The sequence below is a fragment of the Oncorhynchus kisutch genome, linkage group LG3 (genome assembly GCF_002021735.2).
Source record: "Oncorhynchus kisutch isolate 150728-3 linkage group LG3, Okis_V2, whole genome shotgun sequence".
Classification (NCBI taxonomy): Eukaryota; Metazoa; Chordata; class Actinopteri; order Salmoniformes; family Salmonidae; genus Oncorhynchus; species Oncorhynchus kisutch.
In genome coordinates this window covers 37,184,697-37,202,687 of record NC_034176.2, presented here as the reverse complement: position 1 = coordinate 37,202,687, position 17,991 = coordinate 37,184,697, and the positions used below count along the sequence as shown (strand labels likewise).

The 17,991-nt window shown below is 44.4% G+C and overlaps 1 protein-coding gene across 3 annotated transcripts; it reads left to right on the top strand.

Annotated features, from left to right (window-relative positions):
* The first annotated feature begins 160 nt into the window (after window positions 1-160).
* Window positions 161-17,283, top strand: LOC109882135 (calcium-activated potassium channel subunit alpha-1). 3 transcript variants are annotated; one of them, XM_031805387.1, is made up of 27 exons: window positions 166-621; window positions 778-873; window positions 963-1,024; window positions 1,143-1,233; window positions 1,341-1,452; window positions 2,908-2,986; window positions 3,452-3,527; window positions 3,984-4,154; window positions 4,658-4,749; window positions 4,986-5,096; window positions 5,205-5,310; window positions 5,814-5,896; window positions 6,019-6,088; window positions 6,222-6,377; window positions 6,644-6,753; window positions 6,914-6,982; window positions 8,841-8,927; window positions 9,043-9,128; window positions 9,557-9,623; window positions 10,295-10,430; window positions 11,541-11,765; window positions 12,208-12,478; window positions 13,353-13,451; window positions 13,738-13,868; window positions 14,357-14,551; window positions 16,310-16,413; window positions 16,483-17,283. In XM_031805387.1, the coding sequence occupies exons 1-27, from the start codon at window positions 340-342 to the stop codon at window positions 16,610-16,612; spliced, it is 3,297 nt and encodes a 1,098-aa protein (XP_031661247.1). In that variant the 5' UTR covers window positions 166-339; the 3' UTR covers window positions 16,613-17,283. The 3 variants fall into 3 exon arrangements, with proteins under 3 accessions (XP_031661250.1, XP_031661247.1, XP_031661253.1); XM_031805390.1 differs by lacking the exon at window positions 13,353-13,451 and having other exon boundaries at window positions 161-621; window positions 16,483-17,057; XM_031805393.1 differs by lacking the exons at window positions 5,814-5,896; window positions 6,019-6,088 and having other exon boundaries at window positions 169-621.
* The last annotated feature ends 708 nt before the right edge of the window (window positions 17,284-17,991 follow it).

The window sequence follows — 17,991 nt, the reverse complement described above, 5'->3', positions numbered from 1 at the left end:
CCACATAATCTTATTCGAGCTAGCTAAATGAGCTATTTCTGTATAATAGCCAGCTAACTATCGTTAGCTAACTAGCTAACGTTTTTAGCCTACAGTAACGTTAGTTAGCCATTATGTCGTTCACAAAAACATACAAATTGGCATTTGCTGATTAGGGAGTTTACTGACACTTGTATGTAATGTAATGGTTTATTTTCTTTACCAATGATATGCCATCATAGGGATACCACAATGTAACTGACAGCTAGCTAGTAGATGGAACAACCATTCAATCCACTAAAACACAGGCCAAGTTAGACTAACACATTTTTCTTGGCCTCAAAAGGAAATGTAAAACTGATGGTGACTGCCTCCATTTACACCTACACCACCCCGCCCACCTTTGCTCCACACATTTATTGGCACATCCCCATGGCCATGAAGATCCCCCACACTTACCCTCCCATTTCCCACACCCACTGCCTCTACCGGGGGCACAGGCTGTGGTGGGCCTTCCTCCTCTCCTCCCTCTCTGTCTTCCTGGCGGGGCTGCTGGCCCTGCTGCTCTGGAAGGTTGCTCACAGAGGGTTCAATAGCATTGGGATTTTCAGACCCCGACGACAGCGCTGGGCACACAGACAGGTGAGGGGAGAAGGTAGAAAGATAAGATGGAGAGAGAGTAGGGGGTGACAAAGGGAGAGTTATGTAAGCCTACACCTACAGTGTGACCACATGTCAATCTTGTGTGTACTGTGCCGGCCTATGAACAGGTAGAGTCTTGTTATTGTGATGTTGCAGAGCATTAGTGTGCAGACAGATTTCAATCTGAGGAATGCCTTGAAGGAATGGGCGTTCTCTGTGATATCGGCTCAACATCTGCCTGGCAAAGTCCTAGTAAGTCACAAGACATGCAGGAAGAGTACTCTTATGTTTTTCTTCTTCAGTCCCGCTATTGTATTTCTCACACTTTCCTTCCTCAACAGATGGTGCTGATATTCTGTTTCAACATCGGCTCCATCGTGACCTATATCACCCTCTCTACTGAGTGAGTTGCATCATGATACCATGGTGATGGGATCAAAACAAAGTTTTGTTTGTTCACAAGAAAGGTCCAAGACAAAGAGCCAGAGGGAAACTAAAATGTCTTCTCCCGCTCCTCTCAGCCCAGTAGAGTCCTGCATGAAAGAATACAGCATAGCTTTCCTCATTGATTTGGGCTTCAACATCTGCCACCTTCTGTATTTTGGGCTCAGGGTGAGGCAGTTAGCTAATAGGACACATACAAAATAATGTCACACATTTTGGGTTTAGACAAGGCAGTGTGCATTACTCTGTCTTTCCTGTGTGTCATTGTTCACCAGTTTTTGGCGGCCCAGGATAAGCTGATGGTTTGGGTTGACTTGAGATCCCTGGTGGATTTTTTCACCATTGCTCCTTCCTTTGTTACCCTGTTTTCCCGTCGAGCCTGGCTGGGTAAGACACTCATACATGGGTCATTCCACAAAGAGTGCCTTTTGCGCCTCTGATATTTTAACTATAAATTGTATTTAACCAATATTGCATTTTGAAAGCCTGTTACTGTACATTAAATAAAGTGCCCTTTAAAATAGACCACATGGAGAATTCAATTAATCCGATTGTTTTATATGAATAAAGACCAGAGGAGGCTGGTGGGATGAGCTATATGAGGACAGGCTGCATTGTAATGGCTGGAAAGGAATAATGGAATAGAATCAAACATATTGTTTCTCTATGTTTGATACATTTCCATTATTCCATTCCAGCCATCACCATTAGCTTTTCCTCCTATAGCTCCTCCCACCAGCCTCCTCTGACATACTTGCTAAAGTGCCAAAATTCATGATTTTGACCATTCCCGCTGTGTGCCCTCTGTCACTTCTAGGAAGATTCTAACCCACTTAACCCCAACATTTCTCCCAAGTTTCACCGCCGTAAAGCCCTAGTTATTTTGTTTGCTTTGACAAAGTCATTTCTGAAGATTATTATTTATTTAATGTCATTAGTGATTAATTTACGTTGGCCCCTCATTTTAAGGTCAACCCTGTTACGTGAACTGAACTCTCATTTTAATTTGGTGAAATAATTCCTTTTACAATATTTTTATCAAAAGAAACATTGAACATATAATAGTCAAAACATTGTGTAAAAGCAGGTGAGCTGGTTCTACTCTTTTTGGCCATTTTGTGGTAAAATAATGAGTTGATCGAGCATAACATGTCAATCCAGTTACCCATAGGCTAGATTTATTTAAAAAAAATTTACAATAATTTTTGTTGTTGTTGTGAAGCTTGCATTCAATTTCCACTCCCTGTTGCACACAACAAGCTTCCATTCGCCCTGTCACAATGGGATTTATGGCTGATTAAAGATGAAATCGTCAACCGGTTACAGTCAACCCTGTAACTTTATTTGGCACTTATTATACTATTTAAATTTAACCTCTTGAGATGGGAAAACTTGTTGAATATAGGCATTGTGACAAAATGTTAAAATTAGGTGAAATCAAACGTACATTTTTTTTTTACCAAGTTACACTTCTATAAAGGCACCGAATTGGTGGAACGACCCACATACAGTTGGCCTACACACTTATACGCCATCAAAGTTATGGGTCATTTAAAGCAACATGGAATTGGATGTTCAAAATCTCTCCCAATATTGGTTTTAATAACCAATATAAGTTTTTCATTATTATTATTATTATTATTGTATTTTTTCTTCTTCAAACTGAGTGTTGCAAGATTTTGGTAACTTTCCTAAAAGTTAGTGTTGCTTAGTGTTGCAAGATTTTGGTAACTTTCCTACAATTCACAGGTTTTCAAGAAACACCAATTGGAAGATTTACAGTAATTTACTGGAATTTTGCAACCCTATAAGCTAATGCCTTATTTTGTATATCTGGCCCAGGTCTGAGGTTCATCAGAGCTCTGCACATACTGGAGTTACCAGTCGTTCTGCAGATTCTCAACGTCTTCAACAGCAACAGGTAACAAACACAGCAACACATATGGTACATCAAGTTTCAAGTTTAAATGTCACATGCACAAGTACAGAGAAATGTCTTTCTTGCAAGCTCTAACCCCAACAATGCAGTAATCAATAACGATGTAATACTAAAAATAAGATATAACAAAAACACACACAATCTATAAATAAGAAGAAAATGATAAAGTAAGTAAGAATACTATATACAGGGTCTGTTCCAGTACCATATTTACAATGTGCAATTTCCATCAAATGTGCATCAAATAGAGGCCGGAACAGGGATGAAAAGTAGGATGATGATTCCATTGACTTTCACATTTTCAGCATGTATGAGATACAAGCAATGTGACTTGTTTTAAATGCATGTCTGCCTGTTAATACAATTGAACGTTCTCACTCTCTCACACGTTCTCTCACTCACATTCTCTCAGTCCCACTCACATTTTCTGTCACTCTGTATTCCCAGCACCACTCTGAAACTCTCCCGCCTGGTTGCCATCCTAACAGGCACACTGCTGACCTCAGCTGGTTTCATCCACCTGGTGTGTTTGTGTCATTTCCATTCATGTCTTGGTTCGCTCCAAACTCTTTACATTCATAGAGAAATAAGCAAACCATTTTGATAGACAGTTGAGGCACTATTGCACTAATGTTGTAAATGTGTGTTTATGAGTAATTCAACTAATACTAAAATGAGTAATTCTACTAACGTTAAAGCTGTAATCCGTAGCTGTGAAAGTGCAATGTCTGTTTGCGATATTATAACAACAAAGACAATACTTCAACAACAAAAATGATGTTGGACATCATTGAACGCGCGATAGAATAGTAGAGTGTGTACTCAGATTGTTTTTTTTTACCACAATGCTGGATGCTCATCTCCTCTGTTTCATAAACAAAACAATAACAAAAGGCCTGGGGCGACCAGTGGCACTGTTTCACCTTATGCAGATCTCAACTTTAACCACTCTCTCTCATGAGACCTGGTCTTGCTGCAGCTGGAGAACTCAGGTGACCCCTGGCTGGACTTCTCCAACCCCCAGCCTCTCCACTACTTTGAGTGTGTTTACTTCCTGGTTGTTACCATGTCAACGGTGGGCTATGGTGACGTGGAGTTGAGGACGACCCTGGGACGCCTCTTCGTCATCATCTTCATCTTTATTGGACTGGTACATCTCATAAGACAGTATTGACTCCCCCCATACAATGTAAAGAGTCTTTCAGCATAGGAAAGTGCTATGGAAATCCAATCCATGAAAGCTACTGTCTGCTTCCCGAATGGCTCCCAATCCCCCCTATATCAGGGATGCAGCCCGTGGCCCCCCATTTTGTAGGCCTGTGGATACATTTCCAAAAATAAACAAATTAGCCCATGTCAGCTAACATTTTTGGGATTTTGCTTAGGGCACCCAAAAGGCTAGGACTGGCTCTGACTGCATATCTGGGTATGGATGTGGGTATGCAGACCCGCAAACTACAGATTTCTTTCAAAGTTGCCCATCCCTGCCTTATATAGTGCACTACTTTTGAACAGGGCCCATAGGGTTCTGGTCAAAAGTAGTGCACTTCATAGGGAATATGGTGCCATTTGGGATGCAGTCACTGTCAGTGGTCCATTGTGGATGTGATTTAGATACACATGATACCCCATGTCTCTCTCTTTCTCTCTCAGGGTCTGTTTGCCAACTTTGTCCCAGAGGTGGTTCAGATCATCATCAACAGGAAGAGGTTTGATGGAAGCTTCACGGGTGTCTCAGGCAAGACGTGAGTCATCTTACCAAAATAAAACAGTTGGTGTAGTAGCAGCTACAAGGTACATTCTTATGTCACACAACATGATAATATACACTGGACCTAAACAAAAACGACTAAATCCTCAGTATATCTGATATAATGCTTCTTAGAACGAGAGAAAGACTATAACATTCTATCTCCACCCATCCATGTTAATGTTCCTCCGTGTGTGTGTGTGTGTGTGTGTGCGTGCGTGTGCGCGCTAGCCATGTGGTGGTGTGTGGTCACATCACTCTGAGCAGTGCCTCTGCCTTCATGAAAGATTTTCTACACGAGGACAGGGGAGAGGTCGACGTCAAGGTGCTCTTCCTGGGAAAGTGAGTCACAGCGTTACCTTTGAGCCCAACCTGGGCCCTCGTCAAATGTTGTGCACTACATAGGGATTAGGGTCCCGTTTCAGACACTGCTATCTCTGCCTTTGCCAGCTTCCGTCCTAACCAGGAGCTGGAGGCTTTCTTCCTGAGGTGGTTCCTGAAGGTCACCTTCTACCAGGGCTCAGTGATGCAGAGGAGAGACATGGAGAGAGTTAAGGTACTGGAGCCAAGTACACACTCAGTTTGGATAACGGATATACAACACATTTGACACAACTGTTTTGATACAACAAGTTAGTCTGCACACAAATATTATAACACACACCAATTGTGGGGACACCACACAATGGTTTTGTAATCATTTTTGTCCAGACAAACTCTTCAACTTGACTGAACGTACTACCATCTAGCAGTCGGATGCTAACATTAGCATTTGTACTCCGAGCCAACTGTACACAGTTGTGGAATCTAGAGCAAGAAGCTAGCTTGTTCCTCCTGGAGCTACTGTCGGCTCTTAGATCTCCGGAAGGTAACACGTCACCACAGTGTCTAGAAGTTACTGGCTAGCCTCTGCTTACCACGTACAACTAGGCCGCCAACACAGAGAGGGAGACACGTACACTGGGCAGGGTACAGGAGGGACACAGGGATGCAGAGTAATGATGGTTTAGTGACTGTGGTACATGGTAGCACTAGCTTGATGCTATCCTCTGTGTGTAGATGCATAAAGCAGGAGCTTGCCTGATCATCTGTGACAGGTTCACCTCAGACCAGCATAAGGAGGACGCTGCCAATCTCATGAGGTAGGGAGGGCTCAGGTGCATGCACACACGTGCACCTGCTCTCTACCTTGTTATCCTTTCTGACACACGGCTAAAGATAAATAATAAGATAAAACAACATGTTTTAAGAGTGTGTTTGTCAGGGTGATCTCCATCAAACAGTATTGTCCCAACACCAGGATTATAGTTCAGATGCTGAAGCACAACAGTAAGGTAGGCTGCCTGTCCCCGATGCCTATATACATCTTACAAACAAGCATGGCTACTGTTGCTAGATGATGTGTCATGTATGTGTGTGTGTGTGTGTGTGTGTGTGTGTGTGTGTGTGTGTGTGTGTGCTCCCAAGGCGTTCCTGCAGAACGTGCCTAACTGGGACTGGAGTCGAGGTGATGCAGTGATCTGCCTGGCAGAGCTCAAACTGGGTTTCATGTCTCAGAGCTGCCTGGTGCCTGGCCTCTCCACGCTGTTGACCAACCTGTTCACCATGCAGAGTGAGATCGAGGTATGTCATCAATAAAGTGCACTATTCTGATCTCTTACTATGTATTTTAATGTATTTTTGAAAGCAGGGTGGGAGAGCAGAGAGGTAGATGGGGGCACAGTCAGGCTTACCCGAGAGACATGGCTCCAACCCCTGTCGCCAGGGGGTACAGTATGTGGTCCAAAGTCAGGAGCTTTAACTGTTATACTAGACTCCATCACAGTGCTGTACTTTTTTATCAGGTATCTCTGTTGCTACTGAATCTCTGTTGCCATTTTGTTTCACAGCAGGACGGAGACACATGGCAGAACCTGTACAGAGAGGGCCTCTACAATGAGATCTACACAGAACACCTGTCCCCCTCCTTCATAGGGATGTCCTTCGCTCAGGCCAGCAAGTCAGTTTGTCAGTCTGCTACAGAGAGACATATCAGTGTTCTATTACTACAAACAAACATGATCTCTCTCTGTCTGACTGCCTGTGTGCATGTCTGCCTGCCTGTCTGCCTGTGTGCCTGCCTGTCTGCTTGTGTGACTGTCTGCCTGTCTGTGTGTCAGGCTATGTTTCCTGAAGCTGAGGTTGCTGTTGATTGGGATTGAGTATCAGAGCGGAGACCAAGATTTCAAGTAAGTAACTAGTAGCAGTAGCAGGAGTAGTATTTGTATTAATTAAGGATCCCCACTCTTCCTGTAGTAGTAGCAGTAGTATTTGTATTTATTAAGGATCTCCACTCTTCCTGTAATAGTAGTAGTAGTAGTATAATACAAATACTACAGGAAGAGTGGGGATCCTTAATTATTAAGGATCTCCACTCTTCCTGTTGTAGTAGTAGTAGTAGTAGCAGAAGTAGTAACAGTAGTAGTAGCAGCAGCAGCAGTAGTATTTGTATTTATTAAGGATCTCCACTCTTCCTGTAGTAGTAGCAGCAGTAGTAGTAGTAGTAGTAGTAGTAGTCGTAGCAGCAGCAGTAGTATTTGTATTTATTAAGGATCCCCACTCTTCCTGTAGTAGTAGTAGTAGTAGTAGCAGCAGCAGTCGTAGCATAGTAGTAGTAGTAGTATTTGTAATTATTAAGGATCCCCACTCTTCCTGTAGTAGCAGGAGCAGTAGAAGTAGTAGTAGTTTCAGTAGCAGCAGTAGTATTTGTATTAATTAAGGATCCCCACTCTTCCTGTAGCAGTAGTATTTGTATTTATTACGGATCTCCACTCTTCCTGTAATAGTACTAGTAGTAGTAGTAGTAGTAGTAGTAGTAGTAGCACCAGTAGTATTTGTATTTATTAAGAATCTCCACTCTTCCTGTAGTAGTAGTAGCAGCAGTAGTAACAGTAGTAGTAGCAGCAGTACCGTAGTAACAGTAGTAGTAGTAGTCGTAGCAGCAGTAGTAACAGTAGTAGTAATAGTAGTCGTAGCAGCAGCAGTAGTATTAGTATTTATTAAGGATCCCCACTCTTCCTGTAGTAGCAGGAGCAAAAGAAGTAGTAGTAGTATCAGTAGCTGCAGTAGTATTTGTATTTATTAAGGATCCCCACTCTTCCTGTAGTAGTAGTAGTAACAATAGTAGTAGCAGCAGTAGTAACAGTAGTAGTAATAGTAGTCGTAGCAGCAGCAGTAGTATTAGTATTTATTAAGGATCCCCACTCTTCCTGTAGTAGTAGTAGCAGCAGCAGTCGTAGCATAGTAGTAGTAGTAGTATTTGTATTTATGAAGGATCCCCACTCTTCCTGTAGTAGCTGGGGCAGTAGTAGTAGCAGCAAAGATTTTTAGAACTAAACCAAGATCGACCACAGCCAGTTGTTTCCAATGGGAGCAAATAAGCCATAGTGGCAGAACATGTAAGGAGGGGGGTAGAGCCAAGCATGAGCTAGAGAGATCCTATTTGCGCGTTCTAGCATTATCTGCATATTTCCGTTAGGGAACGCCTACTTAGTGAAGTGCGCGTGTGCAATAACTCAATTTTCCTTTGCAGTCCTTCTAAACAACGCAATTTAAAAAACTTTTGTAAAGGGTAAAGTCTACAAATCTTAGTCCACTCTGTTCAAAACAGATTCTAGTTTTGGGAATAGAAAAAAAACTGTATTGAAATCAAATGTTTAATCGATGAGAAAACTTGCAAAATGTCTGTTAAAATCCATCTCCTCCCACTACCATATTTGTTTCATTGTTCTATCTGTGGTTGTAGCAGCGACAGTCATTTTTATAATGCTATTTGATTATTTTACACATTTGTTTATTTTACCTTTATTTAACTAGGCAAGTCAGTTAAGAACATATTCTTATTTTCAATGACGGGGGAACAGTGCTGCCTCTGCCTGTTCAGGGGCAGAACGACAGACTTGTACCGTGTCAGCTCGGGGATATGAACTTGCAACCTTTCGGTTACTAGTGCTAAGCTCTAACCACTAGGCTACCCTACCGCCCCACATTAACTGTAGTTTTGTGGATGGGCTTCCTGCCTGTTAAAGTTGTTTTGTTGTTTCTTAGTGTGTTGGTGAATCCTCCCAGTCACATCAAAATAAAGCTGTGGACTCTGGGTTTCCTCATAGCCAGCAATGCCAGTGATGCCAGAAGGTACTGTGCCACTCTAATATTAGTTCATAAACTAGAGCCTTGACTCAAATACTTCTGTATGTAGGGAGTGGGAGTATTAATGTTAGTCATTTTTGCGTACCTGTGTGTTTGTCAGGGCGAGTATGTACTGCTCTGTGTGTCACAGAGACATCAAGGATTTGCCCAGGATGAGACCCTGCAGGTGCACTGAGCAGAAAGATGGTATGGCAAAAATGCAATGACCAAGACAAGCCTTTTTACACTCGTAGACCTTTTTAGTACTAACCTCAGTTTCACAAGAAGCAAAGCAACTGAGGCGGCATGTTGAGAGGTGCAGAGATGGTGCAGTCTAACTCCTCCACTAGGGGGAGTCCTCATCCCACTTTTCTCCACTGGGCTGAAAAATCTGGCTTTTCTTTAGGACCTATATTAGTAGAAAGCACCAAGCGCCTCTGTCTGTCCTGTTCGCCTCATTACATATTTTCACACAGAGCAGAGACTCAGAATGGCTGTCTGTCACCCTTCTATGTCTCTTATGTGCCTGTCTGTCACCTATGGGTGTGTCTGACCCGCAAGACTGTCTCTCACCCGTGTGTTTCTCATCTGTGTGTGTGTGTCATGTGCGTGTGTGTGTGTGTATCCCCCATCAGTCTCATCTAACACCTCCGCCATGAGTCTAGGCTTCAGACGTCCATCACTGGGAGTTCTGCCCTTCAGGTGAGAAATCACAGCCTTCTACACAGGAATATGTTTGTTTTGAACATGCTGAGACAAATACTTAATTTAAAACTCACCATGATATATCGCACTGTCATTAGTGGAGGCTGCCTGGTGCGGGCGGGCGGGCAGGCAGGCTATGTCCTGGACAGCTGAGCACAGTGGAATAGCAGGCTGGGATTGACAGGCTGATTAATGGGCCGGCTCCCCAGCCGCCTCACTCAACCCATTCTGGGCATTAATATTGGGAGATCCTGTCAGAGGACAGAGAGGGAGGAGGAGAGAGGGAGGAGGAGAGAGGGGGGAGAAGAGAGCAGAATACAGATCAAATAAATTGTAGTTCCCTGCTCTCTCTCTCTTTCTATCTCCGTGTCTCTCTTTCCTCTCTCTCTTCCCCCCCATCCCTCTCACTCCGGTCTCCCTTTCTTTCTTTATCTCTCTCCGTCTATCCGGTCTAGTCACCACCCTTTTTTATCTGTGATTCCACTACCCAAGTGAATACCTTTCATTTTCCCTTTTGTGCTTTGACATCCAGAGTGGTTGGACAGTGTATATGTAATATGTCTGCATGCATGAGTCTGTGTGCCTCTCCTGTCTTCTCTCCCTCCACCCTTTCTTCCTTCCCTACACTCTCTGAGGCTTGTGTTTGTGTGTGTGTCCTCTGCTTGTAGCCCAGAGGGAGAGACTCTTCGAGAGAGGGAGTGTGTGTGGGAGCAGCAGCAGCAGGAGGAGCAGCAGGAGGTGGGGCTGGACTCTACAGGACTGTTCCACTGGTGCCCACCTGTTCCCCTGAAGGACATCTCACTGGTAAGACTGGGACATGGACAGATAGGCAATTAGGCACTAATGGTGAGCGATTAACATGTATTTTTTATTCCGGTTATTAAACAACTAATTGACCGACGTCGGTTCAATTACTTGAATTCCATCTAGTTTATTTTTTGTGTGAGCCCAACGTGTCGTTTCTCTGGAGAGAAATCAAGTCAAGAACTATGTGCGACTCTGGGCTGAAGGGAGTTGTAGTTTTCATTAAGCAAATATTCAACCTAGTTCAGTGCAGCAGCGCCTTAATTAACTACAATGACCATCCATTGCGCCTGTTATTTCTGTCTCGGACACTTTTACGCTTGCTATGTTTGGTAAGATACACACAGACTGCCTAGACTGCATGAGAGAGGAACGTACACAACACAACAAGAAGAGAGAGAGGGATAGAAACAGTGCTTCTACATCTGCATTGTTTGGGGTTTTAGGCTGGGTTTCTGTATAGGACTTTGTGACATTGGCTGATGTAAAAAGGGCTTTATAAATACATTTGATTTGATTGATTCCTGAAAGTGTGTGTTATCTACTTCGAAGAACTAGCTAAATGATTTCACCAGACAGCTCTGCAGCATATTTAGGCAGTCTAGACAAGCTAAATAGGAGGACTAAAGACAGTACAGTTTGGGGTGCACAGAGATAATGTTGTCTGGCTGGCTGAATGGCTGCTACTGACTGAACAGAGATGATCACTTTAAAAATAATAAAGTCATTAAATAAAATAGTAATTTAAATAAAATAATGTAATATTTTTCTGTTGATGTCTACCCAATGTGGACCTGACGGAGACAATGGAATATTTTCAATGTTTTGGCAATTGAATGTTCACTATTTTTGGCTTTGGAATGTACATTTTTCAAAATGACTTAAAAAAAAAAGCTGAAATCAAAAACCGTGATCATTTTCTAAGAATCGAACCGAAACCGAACCGTCCTCAAAAAGTACTAATTTCTCAGCACTATTAGGAACACACTCACTGTCTCACACTGGCACTAGCTTACTTGTACCTAGCCAGCTAGAGTACATGCATGTAATAATAACATAATAAACACCTCCAGTCATGCATTTGTGTGTATCTGTGTGTATCCTCCTCAGACCAGACAGAGTGCCAGTACCCTGGCACTGCAGGACCACGTGGTGGTGTGTGTCTTTGGGGACGGGGGCTCCAGCCTGCTGGGCCTGGGGGACTTCATGATGCCGTTGAGGGCCAGCAGCCTGACTGCCCCAGAGCTGAGGACGGTCGTCTTCCTGGGAGACCCACACTACTTCAGCAGGGAGTGGCCCAACATACAATACTTCCCCCACATCTACTTCCTGCCTGTGAGTCTCAGGACATGTGGGAATACTCTATAATAGATCTGAAATCTATCCATTATTCTACAGAAACTTGACTTTTTGCTGACATACAAGACAGGCATAGTTCAGGATCAGAGGAGGCTGGTGGTACGAGCTATAGGAGGACAGACTTATTGCAATGGCTGGAATGGAATAAATGGAACGGGGGGGGGGGGTCCATATGTTTGATGTGCTTGATTCCATTCCAGTCATCACAATGAGCCCGTCCTCCTGTAGCTTCTCCCACCAACCTCCACTGGTCAGGATACTCTATTCGCTAGAATGCCTAGTAAAGAGACTAACTAGGTAGAAGAGGTGTCTAGGGACTATAGAACGTATCAGTCCTCTAGCCTTGCCTGACTCCCCCTGTCCCCTCACCCCATCCCTATTCTCATTCCGTCTCCCCCCTCCCAACTCTCTCCCCCAGGGCTCTCCTCTGTGTGGGGCAGACCTGCGTGCGTTGAGGGTGGAGCGCTGTGCCATGGTGGTGGTCCTCAGCTCTCTGTCCAGCTCCAGCGACATTGAGCCCTCCATGCAGGATAAGGAGACCATCCACTTCTGTGTCAACCTCTACCACATCCGCTTCAGCCCCGAACCAGGCCCACACTGCACACTCAGTCACACTCAAAGTCACGGCCACGGACAGGGGCTGGAGCTTGGTCATGGGTTTGGTGGTCATAACCATGGTCCGAGCCACGGTCAGTGAGAGGGACCAGAGAGGTTCATGGAGAATGTTCAGGGGGCTGGGAGAATATTACTGTTAAATGTTTGTTGGCTGCTTTAATATTCGATTAGTTGGCCTGGCTCAAGCCTGGACTCTCAGTGTGAGAGGAGAGATTGTGTGTGTGTGTTTATATTGTCTGTGAAGAGTGTGTGTGTCATGTCCGTGGTATGAGCGCCATAAAGATTGTGGTCAGACAGACAGGGGCTGAGGGAAAGTCCTGAAGGCTGAGCAGAAATGTTCCGGAAATTGTGTGAGCGAATGGTGTGTATGTGTGTGAACCTCAGCGTTTCTGTGTGTTGTGTGTGTGTGTGTGTACGCGACAGCCTGCCACAGAAGCTGACAGAAAATAAACATGTTCCAGTAATTAACCTTGACAAGCTCAATGTGTCGCCAACAGCAGAATGTGCTAATGACACAATTAATCCATAATTAAGGCATGCTGTCTCACTGGAGCCATACAGTGGCTGGACCGACCCGCCTGGGCTGCCAATCAATGACTGTTTATCTGTACTACAGGAGTGTGTGTGTGTGTGTGTGTTGAGGTCGGGTTATTGTTTTGTAGGGGACATTGGTGCATAATGTCCTAGTAATACACACTAATACCAGAAATGTTCACGTGTTTAATGACAAAATAATCACTGTTTTACCAATCATGTTATGCAAATGCTTTTGGGAATCCCATTCGTTTGAAGGTTTTGCCTTAGTTGATTACACTGACTGACTATAAGAGCGTCTGCTGAAATGACCAAAATGTAAAGTCAAAATGGTATAGATGTGTATCACTGATTTATACTTCTGTAGTTATTGTGTTCAGTGTGTGCCAATGTAGCATGTGTTGTGTTGTGCAGACACACTAGACTTTTCCCACATCCCTACGATACCCGAGAAGGCTGAGGTCACCCCTGCTCACAGCGCCGGCACCACTGTCCCTCTGCTGGTAGAGCTGGGTATTGTGCCTATTTCACTCCCTAGTGCTTTGCTACACCGAAACAGGGACAGGATTTTTTTTTCCTGACGTTCCTGGTCTGGTCACATGGTCAGAGAAAACCAGTAAATACCATGTAGTTATAGATGAATGGTGACAATTGATTCTAAAAATGTTTTAAAGTACAGTATTATTATTCACAGCGATCCCTGCTAAAATGAAAACTTTTAGACCAATCAGAAACTTTCACTGACCTCTATAATGACTGTACTGTAATTTGGCTACTAACTAGTCCCTTTCTCCCCCAGTGAACAGCTCTAACGTGTGCTTTGTGAACGAGGCGGACAGCCAAGAGGACTCCTCCAGCCTGACCCTGAGCCAGGCCTTCTCTGTAGGCTCCGTCTTCTCTGTCGACCTACTGGACTCTCTCATGGCAGCCGTGAGTAGACAGAACAGGACACAACGGCCGAGTACTAAGTTGCACCCTATTTCCTATATAGGGCACTATTTTTGACCAGCTATCCATAGGCATAGCCATAGCAATTTGGAAAGCATTCAATCCATAGCAATAGTAATTCATCAATAGTTGTACTACTTAGTTGCTTATAATAGTGCTATAGTTCATGGCTTGAAAGTATTATTACCATTGGGACGCATGATACCACTTATGTTTTACTTTTCTCAGTGCTATAAGATCATGCATTTGGAGCACCAAAGATGGTGGACGATTGATAGCCTCCCCAAGATAGCTAGCTAACCAGTCAACTAACCTGAAAAACTGCCTGTATATTTTAACAGGGCGCAGGAACTCTATTTCTAGTTGTTGGCCTTGGGTAGAACACACAGTGTCACTGTGAGCTGAGGGTTAGCTAAAAGAACCAATAACTAACTTGATCTAACCTTGTGATCTGTCTGTGTGGTGTGTAGACGTACTTCAACGCCAACGTGCCTGGTCTGATCTGTACGCTGGTGACGGGTGGCGACACCCCCTTACTGGAGGCCCAGCTGGCAGAGGACAACCAGCTGCGGGGAGGGGAGATGTCCGTGAAGATGTGGGCGCTGCGCCAACGCTCCAAACTGGCACAGCTGGCACTGCAGGATGAGCCTCTCTGTAGCCTCGCTGTGAGTTTCTACTACTAACACACACAGACATACACTATGTATACAAAAGTATGTGGACACTTCAAATTAGTGTATTTGGTGATTTCAACTGCACCCATTGCTGACAGGTGTATAAAATCGAGCACACAGCCATGCAATATCCATAGCCAAACATTGTAAGTAGAATGGCCCATACAGAAGAACAGACAAACAGTCTGTTAAATTTGTGCCCTGCCGTGGTCAACTGTAAGTACTGTTATTGTGAAGTGGAAATGTTTAGGAGCAACAACGGCTCAGGAACGAAGTGGTAGGTCAGACAATCTCACACGAGAACGGTTCATGGTTTGGCTAGGCCTGTCACCCCCTGACTTGTGCTTGTCTCCACCCCCCACCAGGTACCCTCGATTCTTCCCCATTGTCTCCAGTGTAATTATACCTGCATTTTCTGTTTGTCTGTTGGCAGTTCGTCTTGTCAGGTCATACCAGCGTGTTTCCTGTTTTTCCTGTTCTCAAGTTTTTGTTTTTTAGTCTTCCCGGTTCTGACCTTCTGCCTGTCCTGACCCTGCGCCTGCCTGCCATCCTGTACCTGCCTGACTCTGACCTGGTTTACAAATCTCTGCCTGCCAACGACCTGCCTTTTGCCGGCCCCCTTTGTTATAATAAATATTCTGAGAATCGTACTATCCACATCTGAGTCTTATCCTGAGTCGTGATGAGGCCCCTTAGTTCCAGTGAAGGAAAATCTTAACGCTTCAGCATACAATGACATTCTAGATGAATCTGTGCTTCCAACTTTGTGGCAACAGTTTAGGGAAGGCCCTTTACTGTTTCAGCATGACAATAGCCCTGTGCACAAAGCAAGGTCCATACAGAAATGGTTTGTCGAGATTGGTTTGGAAGAACTTGACTGGCCTGCACAGAGCCGTGACCTCAACCCCATGGAACACCTTTGGGATGAATTGGAACGCCGACTGTGAGCCAAGCCTAATCGCCCAACATTAGTGCCCGACCTCACTAATGTTCTTGTGGCTGAATGGAAGCAAGCCCCCGCAGCAATGTTCCAACATCTAGTGGAAAGCCTTCCTAGAAGAGTGGAGGCTGTTATAGCGGCAAAGGGAGGACCAACTCCATATTAATGCCCATGACTTTGGAATGAGATGTTCAACAAGCAGGGGTCCACATACTTTTGGTCATGCAGTATACACCTATATGGACACACATCTACACTGAGTGTACAAAACATTAGGAAGAGTTGCTCTTTCTCTGACATAGATTGACCAGGTAAATCCAGGTGAAAGCTATGATTCCTTATTGATGTCACTTAAATCCACTTCAATCAGTGTCGATTAAGGAGTGGAGAGAGGTTAGAGTAGTATTTTGTAAGCCTTGAGACAATGGAGACATGGATTTTGCATGTGGGCCGCTCAGAGGGGGAATGACTTGCCTAGTTAAATACATATTTTAAAATGGCTAAGACAAAAGAGTGCCTTTGAACTGGGGTTTAGTAGTAGAGCGCTCAACCGTTTCCCGTGTGGATCAAGAATGGTGCACCACCCAAAAGGACATCCAGCCAACCTTGACACAATTGTGGGAAGCATTGGAGTCCATGCCCTGACGAATTGAAGCTGGGCAACTCAAAATTAGGAAGGTGTTCCTAATGCTTTGTACACTCAGTGTATATAGACACACACACACACTAACCCACAGTGCATCGGTTCTAGAAACAGGCCCACCTACACACACGTCCTAGTGATTCCCTATCATCCACATCCTCTGCAGTGTGAAGACTTCAAGGAGTTGTTCTGCCAGGCTCTGGACTCGTTGGAGATCCTGTGTTTTGGGCTGTATCGCCTGCTGGACCCACCTAACCCCTCCATGAAGAGGTACACTACCTATGCTGCTGCTCTTCCCTCTGCTGTTGGCACACACTTACTGTACCACTGTCTCTGCAGGTTTGTAATCACCAACCCGTCAGCAGAACTCCCGTTGTTGCCTTCAGACAGAGTCTTCTGCTCTGTACCCTTCCACCAGAGTCACCTGCTCACCCTGAGGAGAGCCAAGACCATCAGTCACCGCCTATGAACCTCCCCTACACCCCCGCCCTCTGCTTGGACACCACAAGATGAATGACTCCAAACGGAACACTATCAATTTGATTGATGTAAATCTCTTTAGAAAGTCTTTATACATCTTTGAATGGAAATTCTTCTTTTTGCAGACACAGTACCCAACCACAGCAAAGCACGACACACTGGGAGTGCCTTGCTCAAGGGCACAATGGTGGTAGTTTAGGAGAGAGATGATTTACAACCTGTATTGTGAGTGTTTCTTCTATACAGTACTGGTTATGAATATCAATGCCATACAGTAGGAGACATGACAGTGTTTGACATTGGCTATTATTGTTTGCATAGGGTTAGAGACATGTTTTTATAATGTAGCTTTAGGTTGACATGTATGGTTTATTATTCCTATACCGTTATTTTTTATAAAAATAATAAAACCTATATTTTATTTAACTAGGCAAGTCAGTTAAGAACAAATTATTATTTTCAATGACGGCCTAGGAACAGTGGGTTAACTGCCTTATTCAGGGGCAGAACAACAGATTTTTACCTTGTCAGCTCGGGAATTCGATCTTGCAACCTTTCTAGTCCAACGCTCTAACCACTAGGCTACCTGCCGCCCCAATGGTTTGTTTGTTTATGGTTTGTTTAAGTCAACATGCAAAAATAGAACTATATTTAAACTTCGGTGAACTGCGGCAAGTTTTTCTACACACACACTGTGCTGTACTTGAGTTGGTTCAAGGGCTGTGTGTGTCTCTGAGTTTGCGTGTGTGTTTGTCTCGTGGCATCCCAGTCAGTGTGTGTGTGCGTGTCTGTGTGTGTGTTTGTGGTGGTGGCGTTTCTGTCAGTGTCTGTCAGTGCGGGGAGACTAAGCACTGACAGGTGTGTGTCACCCCATCAGTCACCTGTCAGCACTGCCTGCCTGCCTGCCTGCCTGCCCAGGAGGAGGAGAAAAGGAGACGCTGAAGGACACCAGTCGTCTGCCGCTCCGCTCAGGCTGACCCACTTCCTGTCTGGGCTCACACACACACACACACACACACCTGTCTGTCTGTAAAAACACACACACAGTCTTCAGAGAACTTTACGTGTATGTAGGACAAAAGCTGCCTCTGGCTAACCCCAAATTATCATAGACTGTATAGCATTGCAAATGAAAATCCCTCCATCTGACTTGACTCATCGTTCATCACCACCAGAAGAGATTGTGGACCCTGTAGATCAAACAGTAATGTTCAAATCCCTACTCCTCCACCCGACTAAACCAGAGTAGTGAGGATCACTTGCCAAGCCAGGCCCAGCTCCTCCAAGTATGTTTATATACTTTGTCACTCAGAAAAATGAGATGTGCAAATCCATGCCAGAAAGGGGATATTTCTGACAGTGCTTCAT